The sequence below is a fragment of the Eschscholzia californica genome, unplaced genomic scaffold, assembly GCF_041429995.1.
Source record: "Eschscholzia californica isolate CP2 unplaced genomic scaffold, dmEscCali1.0.p SCAF_3, whole genome shotgun sequence".
Lineage (NCBI taxonomy): Eukaryota > Viridiplantae > Streptophyta > Magnoliopsida > Ranunculales > Papaveraceae > Eschscholzia > Eschscholzia californica.
In genome coordinates, this window is record NW_028238420.1 from 17670743 (window position 1) to 17684967 (window position 14225).

Genomic DNA, 14225 nt, shown 5'->3' on the forward strand with positions numbered 1-14225 from the left:
GCCGGCCAAAGCTTGGCCGGAACAGCAGCTCGGGCTGCACGGGAGGCCACAACAGCACGGGACAGCAGCTGCTCCGGCATATGAACAGCTCGGGAGCTTCAAGGATCAAGGTGCGTGCACGGGAGGCTACAGCAGCACGGCCGGAACAACAACTGTCCGGGTAGCAGCAGCTTCTCGGTTTCACGGGTGTAGCTACACGAGCAGCTCGGGACGGCATATGCTGTGCACGGGAGACGCGACCTGCAGCTCGGACCTTGCATGGGATGTGCGGCTGCGGCTCGGATTAGCTATTTTGGCCGGGAACTCCATGATTTTGGCCGGATCTTGAAGCTTCTTTGACCGGATTTTTCATGGTGTTCCGGCCACTTTCTTGGCCGGAAACCTTAGGGTTTTTACTCCCCATCATCTTGGCTAGCTTCCCATGTAGTTTGATTTGATTTTGGGTGAAAAATCTCTAGAGAGAGAAAGCTTGATGAAGCTTTAATGGTGGATGTTCTTGAGATGGAGAAGATGATGATGAGTGCTATGGGGAAATCTGATTTTTACTCGGGGACACCCAAATTGCATTTTTAAAGGGAAATCCAGAAAATCGCTACGGGGAGATTGACTACACTTAGAGACTCATTTTTCTCGACGAACCTAGCCTCGAGCCACATCGAAAAAGGGGGATTTCTCTTATCATTTCTTTTCATTTATTACTTATTCACCATGTTAGCTAAATCAAGTGTGTCGATTATATGAGATGAAATGTGATGAATTTGTGATTATGTTTAATATGATTTGATGTTTTGATTATGAATTGATGTTCATTTGATTCGATTATCGTTTTGATCGTATTTTCATGTGTCTTGTCAAGCACTTCGCATAGTTAATAGACGAAACGAGGTATTCGATATCGATAGTAGTCTAAGTCACAATTTCATGTGTCTTGTCATGCACTTCACATAGTTAGGCGACTAGACGACACTTTCGATGACTCGGGATTAACCGATTTAGGCGTTTGTTTGACTAAGTATGACCTCCGAATATACATAGTACTTAGAGACATCTACTTTAGGAGTCGAATATCGATTGTACCTCGACACATCAAATCGGACTACACATAGTCGTAGGTTTATCATCATGGATTCCCGGACTTTGACACCTCTCTCACTTATTTGTTGCCCGAATCGAGTCTTACCGTCTCCCGACTCTTGTTCCTCCGACACTTCTCTCGAATCTCTCTCGCCCGTTTACTTTATTGTTTAGTTTTACTTGCTTTAATTGTTTTTTTTATTGCTTATTCAATCAAAACCCTCGTTTACCTTTGTTTTTTCTCCTTTTAGTCTAAGTTAGTTTTTAATATCTAGACCGAGGGATAAGACCCTTCGATATCCAAATTGCCTTCCTATCCTTGGATCGATCCCGGCTTTGCCGGATTACTACTTGATACCTCCGCTTGGGTGTGCAACCTTTTCGGGTGCATCAGAGAGATGAGAGAGAGAGAGAGGGGAGATGAGAGATAAAGAAGAGAGACAGAAAGAAATGAGAGAGAGAAGAAGTGTTGCCGGGTGAATCTCGCCGGAGTTCACATTGAAGGTCGCCAGAGTTTACAATGAAGGTCGCGCGGAGTTTATGGTGAAAGTGGGAGAGGAAGAAGAGGTAAGAAGCTGAAACAATAAGTGTTTGGAAGAAACAAAAAAATTTTGTTTCTGCTTAAAATTTTGTATCCCGAAAAATTTCTTTATTTCCTCAAATCACCCAACATATAAAATAACCTATATAAAAAAATCGTGTCCTTATTAGTAATAAAATAACTAATTTAAAAATAAAAAATGAAATTGAAACATCTCTCTCTAGATTCGTTTAGGCAAGAAACTTTCTACTCAACAGATTTGGGGAAAGTTTCTACTCAGATTTGAGGAAAGTTTCTGCACAAATTTCAATAAAAAGACTTCACTTTAGTGTTTTAGGGTTTTAATTCTTTAGATGTGTTGCTTCGAAACCATATAGTTTTATAATCAGGTTTGATTCACATACCTACATTAAGGTGTCGTTTGGCAACCAAAAGTAGAAGTACTTTTGCTTGTAGTAGAAGTTTTTTTTGCTTTAAAAAAGTAAAAAAATTTCAAAAGTATATTTGGCAAAAATTACTTGTAAGTAAAAAGGCAAAAAGTTAGTTTGCTAACTCAATTTACTTTCGATAATTTTATTTTTCTTTCTCATAGAGACACTTGATTTTAATTGAATTTGTTTATGATTTCTACGATTACTCTCGTATACAAAGTAGTGTGATATTGGTGGTAGTGGTGGTGCGATGAAGTTATGGTTATGGGGTGTGGTGGTGGTTGAGGTTTGATGGTGGTGGCGGTAGTGGTATGATGGTGGCAGCGGTGGTGGTTGTGGTGGAGGTATGGGTGGTGGTGGAGGTATAATGATGGCAATGGTGGAAGTACGGTGGTGGTTGCGATACAGTGGTGGTGGTGGTGGTGGTGGATAAGGTACGTGAGTGATAGCGACGGAGTTATGTGGTGGTAGTATGGTGATGGTGGTAAAGGTGGTGGATAAGATATGTAGGTGGTAATGATGGATGTATGGTCGTGGTGGCGATGAAGGTATGGTGGTGGTGAAGGTATGGTGGTGGTGGTGGTGGTGGTACCGCGGTGGTGGTGGTGGTGGAGCTACGAGGTGGTTGTTGTCGAGGTGTGGTGGTGTATGGTGGTAGTGGTAGTACGAGGGTGGTGGGTTAAGGTGTGGTGGTGGTAGTTGAGGTAGGGTGGTGGGGGAGGTGGGGGAGGTGCAATGCTTGTTGTGGTGGTGGTGGGGGTAGAATGGTATGGTAGAAGTTTTTAGTTGTGGTAGTGGAGCGGAGATAGATAAAAAAAAAAATTCGTCAAGTAAAATTCATGCATGTCTTAAAAAAAAAGTTACTTTACTTTGAAGTCAAAAGCTAAAAGTTTTAACTTTAAAAGAAAGTCAAATTTTAACTTAAATGAAGTCGGTAATTTTTGCGTACCAAACTAACTTTTTGACTTTTCTACTTAAATACGTAAAAAAGTAACTTATTTCGGTGTTGCCAAACGACACCTAACACTCCTAAACCCACTACATACAAATCAGAAGATCGTCTTTGCTTCAACTTTTGATCCCCAGATGCACATCAAAAAGTACACAAGTTAAAAGAGTTGTAGGAGATTAGGAGTAAAAAAATGTGTTCCCTTAATAGATAGTAGTCAATAAGTCATTATAGGTTATTGATAATGGCATTATTGAGTTATAACGGGTTGTTCATATTTACTTATGTCTCAAAATCTCATAAGACTTAGTCCAAGACTTAGCTCTTACTAGCGCAATTCCTTTCTATTAGTTATTTGTCTAAATATGATTTAACCGTGATTGATTTTATCTACCCAAAGCTCTGAACTTTCGTTAGTTGGAAATAAGGCACTTGACATTGTAACCAATTAGATTTCAGATAGATAGAAATTTTAATTAACTTGGGTAAATCATAAATTCCATTTATTATTGTACTATTTAAATGTGTCAAGAAGTCATGGTATGGATTTTCTCTCCCAAACTATTTACATTTATATCATGACATTGCATAATAAAAATTTTATGGTCTCTCTGGCCTATCATTGTTGCAGTGTCACGATATGTAAATTGACTTTCACCAACTCGTACAAGATTTAGTTATAATCGTTTCTATGCATCTCAAATTGAAGTATTGTTCTTTACGGACAGGACAAATCTTTTTGGGCTGACGCCGGTGAATCACATTTATCTATGATTTTCACCAAGAAGAAGATAAGGAAGATGAGGAATAATTTTTTATCGTGCCGAAGGCACGAGCTATATCTAGTATATAATATTAGGGGTTAATTCCGTTTTGGCCCCCAATTTGTGATCAACTGGCCGTTTTGGTCCTTAATTGTGTCTGGCAGTTCGTTTTGGCCCCCATGTGTCCGGGAGTTCGTTTTGGCCCCTAATTTTTGTCAAATTTACCAATTTTGCCCTTATGGTAATTCTGTAAATTCTTTTCTTTTTTCTATTTCTTTTTATTTTCTAATTTCATGTTTTCTCTATCTCTAAATTTGGGTACTCTTTCTCTCTCGTCTCTCCAGTTGACGGATATAGAGAAATCCCACCTCCACCATCATCATCTTTTTGGGGGGGGGGGGGGGGGGGGTAGTGGATGGGGATTTCGGGAGACATTTATGGGCAAAATGTCTCGAAGATATTTCAAGCCATTAATCTATAGACAAAATGTCCTGGGGACATTTCAAGATATTGATTTTATAGAAAAAATTTGTAGTGAATATGTTATTATTATTATTATGATTATTAGAATTAATCTATTTTTACTAATATTTAAAAAAATTAATTTTGGAGTTTTTTGGCTCCGTTCATTTATACGTATATATTGACAACATACACACTAATCTCAAACACAAACATTGTTCAAACAAAACAACCATAGTTCATACACATCGTTCAAACAACATACACACTGATCTCGAGATAGTATTATGATAAGATAGTTCAAATAAAACAAACATACATTGTTCAACAAAATAAACATAGTTCATACACGTTAGAGCTAGTTTTGTCGTTCAACATCTGCCCACATTTGATTGCACAAACTATCTCGCCATTCATTACCGTCTTCACGTTGTCGTTGTTGAGATTGATAAACCAAACCAGTATCAATTTCTTCATTGTAAACTGGTAAGGGTACTAAATATGGTTGACCTTCAACTTCCGGAGGAAATTCATCAGTTCGAAATTCTTTGCGAAGAAAATTGTGTCCTGCACATGCTAATACTATCTCTGCTTGAGTCTTGAATGGAAATGGAGGTGCGCACTTAAATAGTGGAAATCGAGATTTAAACACACCAAATATCCTCTTGACTACGTTTCTTAAAGAAGAATGTCGAAGGTTGAATAACTCAACGACTTTTTCTGAATCACAACCTTCACCAGAAAAATCATGAAGATGATAACGAACACCACGATATGGGGCTAAGAATCGTCGTTGATTTGGAAATCCACAATCTACTAGATAATATTTACCTAACAAAATAAAATCTTAGACGCACATAGTTGCTATAGATAGATGTGGTAAACATAAAAGTAATGGCTACCTTGTGGAACTTTTAATTCATTTCTTCTTGTAAGAGCATCATTTAACACTTTTAAATCATGAGCAGATCCTTTCCATCCGTTAAGTACATATATAAACTCCAAATCAAAGTTACAAACTGCTAATACATTCTGCGAAGAAATTCCATGGCGGTTACGATAAACACATTGCTCACGTTCTAGTACCATAGATGGTATATGTGTTCCATCCATGACTCCGATACAGTCCTAAGTAAAAGATTAACAATTAAAAATTTTGTCTATGCAGATTCACAACTCCTACAAGCAAGTAAAATAAAATTTTCATGCCTTAAAATATGGTTAATATCTCGTACTATCCTTTATTTTGGCAGGAGTTGTTGCGCGGGTTTGGCCATCATTTGTGGTGCAATAGTGTTCAAGATTGTTAATATTCGATGAAAATTATTACTAACTGACCAGCGGGATCGACCCAATGTCTCACGTATCGTACAATATCGTGAATTTTGACCAACAATAAGTAGGAATGTTGTAAGCATTTCTTCCACACAAATATATCTTGTATCTTGTAGTGGTGTTTTTTCTCTAATGATGCTGCATAATCTTCGAAATGCATCAGGACACATCCTATACATCTGTCGAAAGTTCTCTTGGTCCTCATGTAGTACTCTTTGTATAAACTCATGTCCTAATCTAGTAATAGGACGCCGAGATAAAGGATATTCAATTTGCTGATGACGTGTGACATCTATTACTTTGCCCGCGATACACAGTACAAAATAAGCTCCAGCCAATACAATATCAACACTTTCATAAAATTCTTCTTCTTCTCTCGCTTCATCATCACTATCGTCACTGTTGTCATCATTGCTCTCTTCATGTTCTTCACCAAGTCTAGCAATATCGCTTTCATTAGTTGCATCCATTTCGTAGTGAATTATACCTGTACAAATAGACATATATACATTGCATTAGTATTTTGCAATTGCTTCCTGTAAAATGTAAATAATTATATCAAACGATATAAGAAACTTGAGTATAAATGTTCACGAAAGTGGTAAAAGATTCACAGAAGTTAGCAGAAATATAATATAAAGTGATAATGCAATAATAAAGCTTTCATTTACATATATAACAAAAAGATGTTTATTCCTTTTAACAACTTACAAATATACACATATAAGTTACTTCAAAAAAAGGATCATGTAAGTGTTGTTTACCAAAAGATTCATCACATTAGTTGTATATAACAAGTTAACAACTTTCAACATCATTCCAAAAAATGTCACCATGACAAAAACCAAAGCATTTAAGAACACTTTCTACTAGTGGAGCTTTCCATAAACCCGACTCTTTCTTTCCTCGGGTGTCAAAAGTTTGAACATCTCTTGTTTCCCCTTAGTGTCAAGCAACTCTACTAACTTAAACTTATCGTCCGTAGATAAGTCGGACATTTCCATTATAACTTCCAAAAAAGTAGTTTTCTTCTCTTTTTCTTTCCTAACTCTTTCAGCCCTTTCTTCCATGAGACCACGTATTGCCTCAAGATTAGTTGCAACCGATACCACTCCACTTGATAAATTCTCCATAACATTTTTTTCCATAAGACTACTTTCTTCAACATCTTTCCTTGCCCTTTTTCGAGTCCGTGTAGTAGGAGTGTTTGAAATTGGAGGCTCACATGGAATATCAGAAGTTGTTGGCAATGGTACTTGCGGAGATTCATGCTCTTCTTGGAATGAAGAATCATTATCATATATAAAAAAGTTTCCCTCATCATCAAATTCACAATCACCCGGTGTTGAACCTTCATGAGTACTTTGGCTATCTTGATAGGTTCTTGCATCGTTCTCTTCAAAGTTCAAACCAATTGATCCTTTTCCACTAGCATTTTTATTTCCAACCACGATGCATATATCTTCATAGTCACCACATGCCTCTTTCATCAATCAATGGTTTAGATGTGACTAGAAAATAACCAAAAATATTTTATTAGTGTGGATACCGAACATAAAGAATGAGAATATTCAAATAAATAGACATATGCAAACCTTCAAATAGTTATTCCATATTTCTTTATCGGCTGTGAACTTCTTACTTGTTGAGTCATATCAAAAGCCAGAGCTAAATTTCAATAGCTCTTGGTAATCTTTATATCTCCTCTAAAAATATTTGAAACGAATTCGATATTCCGCATATGATATGGTGCAATTAAGCTGAGTATTTAATCATGGTAAGACCTTTGTCTCCACTAACTGTTTGTTAAAAGATCCACTTCTATCCGCCAATTGTAGCCTGCGCCATCTACTAGAATCTTTAACAAAATATTTGTGTCTTCTACAGTCCAAGTCTTATATGTTGCTTTTTCTTTGGTTGTTTTTTCTTTCGTTGCTTTCTTTTGATTGGAAGTATCCATTTTACGACGTACGTGAAGATACGATCATACACAACACATATAAAGAAGAACAAAAAAAGACAACAGTTTTTCAAATACAAATAGCAACCACAAATAGATCAAACCACATGAAATACTCTTATATAACTAGAGTTTACTATTTGATGTTAACAAGCAAAAACTAAGGAAGGAAGGACTTATTAATCTTAACAACACGTAGCTCCTACTCCAAGCAAAACTGATGTACATAAGTAAGTAATTGGAGTGTATGTATATAATATTATAATTCTATGTTAAATTGTGACACCAATGCTCATAATCATTCCTATCAACACCTCCAACAGTATTTATACACAATTAGCTAGCTAGCATGCCCATGGTTAATGGTCCCCTCAATATGGATAGTTTCATCCCTTCTACCAGTTGTTGGTGGAGTAGCATTGGCATCACTCTGTGAAGTCTCATTTAGTTGGTAAGCCTTTTTTTCTTACTTCTATTCTTGTTGGGGTAAGAAATCGCGGGTCAAGAAGTCAGCTGGACCGGGTTGTTGACCGGACGTCGAACCTCCACCTATTAATAATTTTGCGGGCACCGACGACGTTTTTGGGCTCAACCTGTGACAAAAGAGACAACAACACACGTGACCGTGAGGTCTTAGGGGACACCGGGATGGTGTCGGCCTAAGGGGGCTCTTACGGTCAAGTCAGTAAACTTGATGGTCGCTCTGTCTGAGAGAGAAAGTAATTAAGTGATCACTCAGTATGCTTGTTGATGATTGGATGGTCGCTCTGGCTGAGAGAGGAAGCAAAGGGGTGTGTTCGACGATCAACAGATGATCGGATGTTTTAGTCGGGAATTCGATGACAGTATTTAGCCTGTACTTGATGTGTTAGCCTGAAATCAGATGATCGAGTGCTTTAGATGGGAATTGGATGATGCTTTAGTTGGGTCTCTTCAGTGATCACTAGATGATCTGTATCATGTTCCTCTTGGTCCTTTTATAGTGTTTGTGGTCGGCCGTTACCTGTCGTGAGTTGTCGCCTTCAATGGGGTAACATCTAGAACTGTCACCATTAATACGAATATTGTAGCCCGTTAACGGGTATATTCGGGATCGTAACGTCTCCCAACGGATATGCGAAAGGAGGTCTGTTGGTGAGGACGGACCTCTTCTTCTAGGGCTGGAAGTGGTTACGTATTTCAGCCTGGTGGGGAGGCGAGGGCAGACCTCTTCTTCCAGGGCAGACTTCTTCCTCCAGGGCTGAAAGTGACTCGCTACTTTGGCGTTGCTTTGGGGTGCCCGAAGATAAATGGGTTGGGCCCATTAGCCATTAGTTTATGGGCTTGGTTACCAAGTAGGCCCATTAATCGTGAATTTCTTGGGGCACTCCTGGTGACGTATTTTGGCCCATACAATTCTTATGGCTAAAGATCAAAGGTTATAATTCGTTTTGTGTTTGGGGAGTTGTTTATGCAGTAGCTTAATTTATAATCCCTCCAAAATTGTATCTACTCAAAATTCATGATATGGTGAGCTCAAACATTGAAACGTGCACTCTTATCATCATATCATTGTGTATGTTATCTAACTTGGCTAATCAATCCCGTAATGTCTTCAGCATAAAACGTCTTTCCAACTTAAAGTTGTTCTTATATTTTCATCTCTTTAAACAAGAAACTTTGGTAATTGGTTGTTAACTAGAACTCTATTCTTTAAACAGGAAACTTTGGACAATATCACTTTTTTCTCAATAATATCACTCTGTTCTCAATAATAACAATCATATGATCAAACAAATAGATCACAACATTAATTAAAATGTTTAAGTAATTACCTGTAGATTTTTGAACTAGAAAAAGTATGGTGATGATGGTGAAGAACTCAGCCCCTTGTTGCCCTAAAAACAATGAAGAATGAGAGTAATGAAAAGAAAAAGAACAAGAAGAAGACTTCTTTTGTGAGAAGAAGAAGAAGATTGGAAAAGTTATAGATCACTTAACCTAGATCGATTTCTCTAGAACTCGGTTTGAAGGAAGAGGTCGCCCACTCTTGCCCTAGATCGGTTCTTCACTGGAAATGTCTCCACCCAAATGTTTCTCCTTTTTTGGGGGACTTGTGTGGACCAAAATTAATCAAATTACTTCACAAAAATATCTCAAATGTCCCTACGACAAAATGTCCATAAATGTCTCCGAAAATGGTGTCTTCAACCAATAACTCAGACATTTCGAGACATTTTAAATGTCCCGAACGAATAACACGGACATTTGGGGACATTTAAAATGTTCCCAACCAATAACACGCACATTTGGGGACATTTTAAATGTCCCAAACCAATAACACAGACATTGGGAGACATTGCCATGTCCCCCAATTTCCCCGTCCACTACCCCCCCCACCCCCCCTTCAATTGTCATCTTCATTAACAGTAAAATAAATCGGATCCAACAACCACTCCATTTAAGTTGATAGAGAAGAACAGTTTGTGGGATTAGTAGAGTTGTACATTTTGAATATGTAAATTTTGGCAAAACCTTCATCTTCATTAGATGCTTTTGACGTGACAGTGAAACTGGATGGTGTCTATTCCTCGATCTGAAGAAATCCATCTTCAACCATTAAGAACAAACTTAATCTTCAAGCATTAATAACAGATCTGAAGAAGTAGAAGAAGAAAACCCTATAAAGATACAAATTCTATGGAAACCCATAAAAGGAATAGAGAGATTCAAATCTGAAGAAAAGGGAAATTAGGTTTTATAGGGGATTTACCAACAGGATCTAATCTTTGCTCGATTGAAGTGGATCCAAATAAGTCAAGCATATCCGTACCCTTGTTTCATAATAGCTAGAAAAGTAAGGAAATAGGGTTTCCTTGTATTCGTACCATTCTGACTTCAAATTGTAATAGTTAGTGGTATTGGAAATTAGAGAGAGATGAAGTTCATTGGCACATAAACAGGGCGTTGATGTTGTCTATAAGTAATCCCTCACTTATCTCGGGAGAAAGAAAATAGATTCCTTTTGTTTCATTTTACTGAATTTACTTGAATAAAGGTTGAAGATCAAAAATTACTTGAAATCTGGTTTTTCAAGTAATGGTGCATAACAAAAATGAAAACCCTAAAAATTAGGGGGAAAACAAGAAGATGAAGATAATTATCTCTTTCAGGATGAAAGAAAATCAATTTTCCTAAAGCGGTAACTGATCCCGATGGTGAAACTAGGAGATGATGGTGGGTGAAGATGTGAGGGATGAAGATGGTGATAAGAAAGAGGATAGAAGATAAGAGAGATTAATAAATTAATGGTCTGACTGAAGAGAAAAGAAATAGAAATGAAATAATAAGAAAAATCAAAATAAAAGAAAATGGTATTTACAGAAATGCCACAAGGGTAAGATCAGAATGTGTGACAAAAATTGGGGCCAAAACGAACTGTCGGACATAATTGTGGGCCAAAACGGTCAGCTGGTCACAAATTGGGGGACAAAACGGAATTAACCCTAATATTAGAGATATTACAATGCGTACATTGCTACAAAATACGAAAATATAAACTAAAATTGTTACATAACTACTCCCATAAAATTATTTAGTGCGCCGGTAAGGTTCCACCTCCGTCTCCACTTTTAGATTCACCTCCGTCTACACCTCCATACCCACCACTTCCATATCTACCATTTTGATGTCCATCACCTTCATACTCACCACTTCCACATCAACCACCTCAAGACTCTCTTCCATATCCACCACCTCCATACCCACTTCCAAATTGGGTGAAAATTAATAAAGACCATCCCACTTTAGTATTTTTTTTCTCACAATTACTTGTGTTATGTTTTCGTAAGTACTCACGTTCTTCTAGGTCTATTATAGAACTCTAGTTGTGCACGATTATAATCTACTTTATTATGTTCTGCCTCTATTTTGTTACGTTTGTTCTCAGCTTGAAACATCATAAGTTGATGACACTTCTCAATTTATTCGACAAGGGTTGCATGTTTTTGCACACTTTGCCATTTGTACTTGCTCTTATATGTTACGAATTTTTGTTCCTTCCTGTGACACTTTATCTAGGTGAACCTATTTCGAGTCTTCTATACTCTTGCTGATCTTTTCTTTTTTTCTCCCGACGGGCCGACTAGAGGGATCTGATTGCATTCCTACTGGAGATTCATTATTAGTTTCCTCAAGATTCACTGTGAATTAAACTCCAGGAGATTCTAGTGTAAGAGTGTTTAATTCATATTCGTCAAAATACATTAGAGAAGTATTGTTGTCTCTGCATAGGTTCCTGCCTGAATTTTTCAATACCGGACCATACGTGTTCAAACAAAAATCCTTTTTGTCATTTGGATCTTGTACATACAATGCTTTCGCTTGACTAAGCTACAATATTTGATAATATAGATAGATTAGAATTATGTGAATAGCTACTGTGAAACTTTAACAAAACACGTAAATACTTACAATGTTTATCTCACTAACACCACTTTGATTTTAATTTTCTATTTGACGAACACATCTTCTAAATTTATTTGTTGCCCTTGAAATCACGTTCCACCGGCATGCCAGAGACTTGGATGTCTTAAATAGCTCACCACTCTCGGGCACTTGACTGAGAAAAATTTCAGTAATTTGAGTCCATAGACAGTCGATTTTTTATTGTTACCTTTAATAGGTTCTTGAGATATCTCATGATAAGCATTAGCTAAAATTACATCTTCTTGCAATGTGAATGTTTTTCCACAAGGTAGCTTATTAGTCTTTCTGCTACTTGCCATATTTTGGATCTTTAGGCAACCCTTAGAAAATGTATGTGTTTAGATGTGTTATAGTAAGAGTTATGACAAGTCATGTATATATAGATAAATTTGGGTAGGAAAATCTTTAGCATTTTTTTTTCAAGATTATTTGATAAGACGTGACTGATAAGAAAATTTGTACTTTTATAGCTATTTGAGATTCAATAAGATTAAAATCTTTAGCTTTTCTTTTCAAGATTATTTTATAAGACGTGACTAATTAGAAAATTTGTACTCTTATAGATTTTTCAGATTCAATAAGATTTTCTGATTATAAACTCTTTAACTTCTTTTTTCAAGATTATTTGACAAGACGTGACTGATAAGAAAATTCGTACTCTTATAGCTTCTCAAATTCAATAAGATTTTCCAATCATAAAATCTTTAGCTTTATTTTTTCAAGAATTTTAGCAAGACTTAACACAAGATTGAAGCTATAAATAGACACAAATTGCAGTGATCGATCATCTTACATTTCCCTACCACATCAATATCACTACAATGAATTCCAGTGAGAGGGCATCTCATAATCCTAACTACAATGTAGATCCACTTGAACAACTTCAAGAAGAACTTGTAGAAGATGAGCGAACACAAAAAAGCTCTCTTATATTTGCATACACGTAACAATGCTCTCACTAATTATATTTTAGAAGATGATGGTGATGATAATGTGCAACTCCATAAAGATTCAGTTCCTGGACACATAGTGATTAATCGTGGAAGAGAAGAAAGACATATTCAATTGTGGAACGACTATTTCTCGGAAAACCCAAACTACACAGTTAATTTATTTCGCAGACGTTTCCGGATGAGAAGGGATTTATTCCTACGTATTACCAATGGAGTGAAGCTCATGGTAGATTTGTTGAGAAAAATATTGGTAACTAAGAAAGTAGGATTGTCAACTTTGCAAAAAATAACTGTTGTTTTTCGAATGTTAGCGTATGGAAAAACAGCAAACTCAGTTGATGAATATTTAAGAATTGGGGTATCCACAACAATTGACTCCTTAAAAAGATTTTGTCGTGCAATTATTGAGATTTATGGGGAAAAATACTTGTGAGCGCCTAATGTTAATGATATTGCAAGATTACTCCAAAAATGTGAAGAAAGAATCTTTCCATGAATGTTGGGGAGTCTTGATTGCATGCACTAGGCTTTGGAAAAACTTCTTTCGTTACTGGACAGTATTCTAGACGTAGCGGACACCCAACTGTGATTCTAGAGGCAGTTGCTTCTTATGACCTCTGGATATGGCATGCATATTTTGGACTTCCTGGATCCAACAATGGCATTAATGTACTACAATCATCTAATTTGTTTGCAGATTTAGCCAATGGTAAAACTCCGCTCGTATGATATAATATTCTAGGAACTTAATACAATGTTGGCTACTATTTGGCAGATGGTATATATCCGAAATGGACAACTCTTGTCCAAACTATCTCTAACCCTCATGATATATGAAGAAAAGGCATTTTGCAATGATGCAAGAAGCATGTCGGAAATATGTTGAACGCGCATTTGGTGTTCTTCAAGATGAATTTGCCATTATTAAGAGACCTAGACGTTTTTGGGATAAAGAGGTGCTCCATGATATAATGACCGTGTGCGTTATAATCAATAACATGATCGTAGAGGTTGAACGTGAAAAGGATGTTGAGCATATTTATGAAACAGTTGATCCAGATGAAGATAGCCAAGAAGATGACACAAAAAGTTTTACACAAGAAAGTTTTACAGAAGAAAGTTTTGCACAATTCCTATCTCGACACAAAAAAATTAAAGATAAAGAGGGTCATTACGCGTTGAGATATGCTTTGGTTGAGCATTTATGAGCAAGACTATTTTATTAAATATTTTATTTATATTAATAAAATTTTAATTATGTTAATTTATAATTATATAATTAATTAAAT

The 14225-nt window shown here is 36.6% G+C and overlaps 1 protein-coding gene across 1 annotated transcript; it reads left to right on the forward strand.

Annotated features, from left to right (window-relative positions):
- The first annotated feature begins 13349 nt into the window (after positions 1 to 13349).
- On the forward strand, positions 13350 to 14144 carry LOC147548785 (uncharacterized). Its single transcript, XM_086668120.1, has 3 exons — positions 13350 to 13365; positions 13463 to 13659; positions 13776 to 14144. The coding sequence occupies exons 1-3, from the start codon at positions 13350 to 13352 to the stop codon at positions 14142 to 14144; spliced, it is 582 nt and encodes a 193-aa protein (XP_086524246.1).
- Positions 14145 to 14225: the final 81 nt, after the last annotated feature.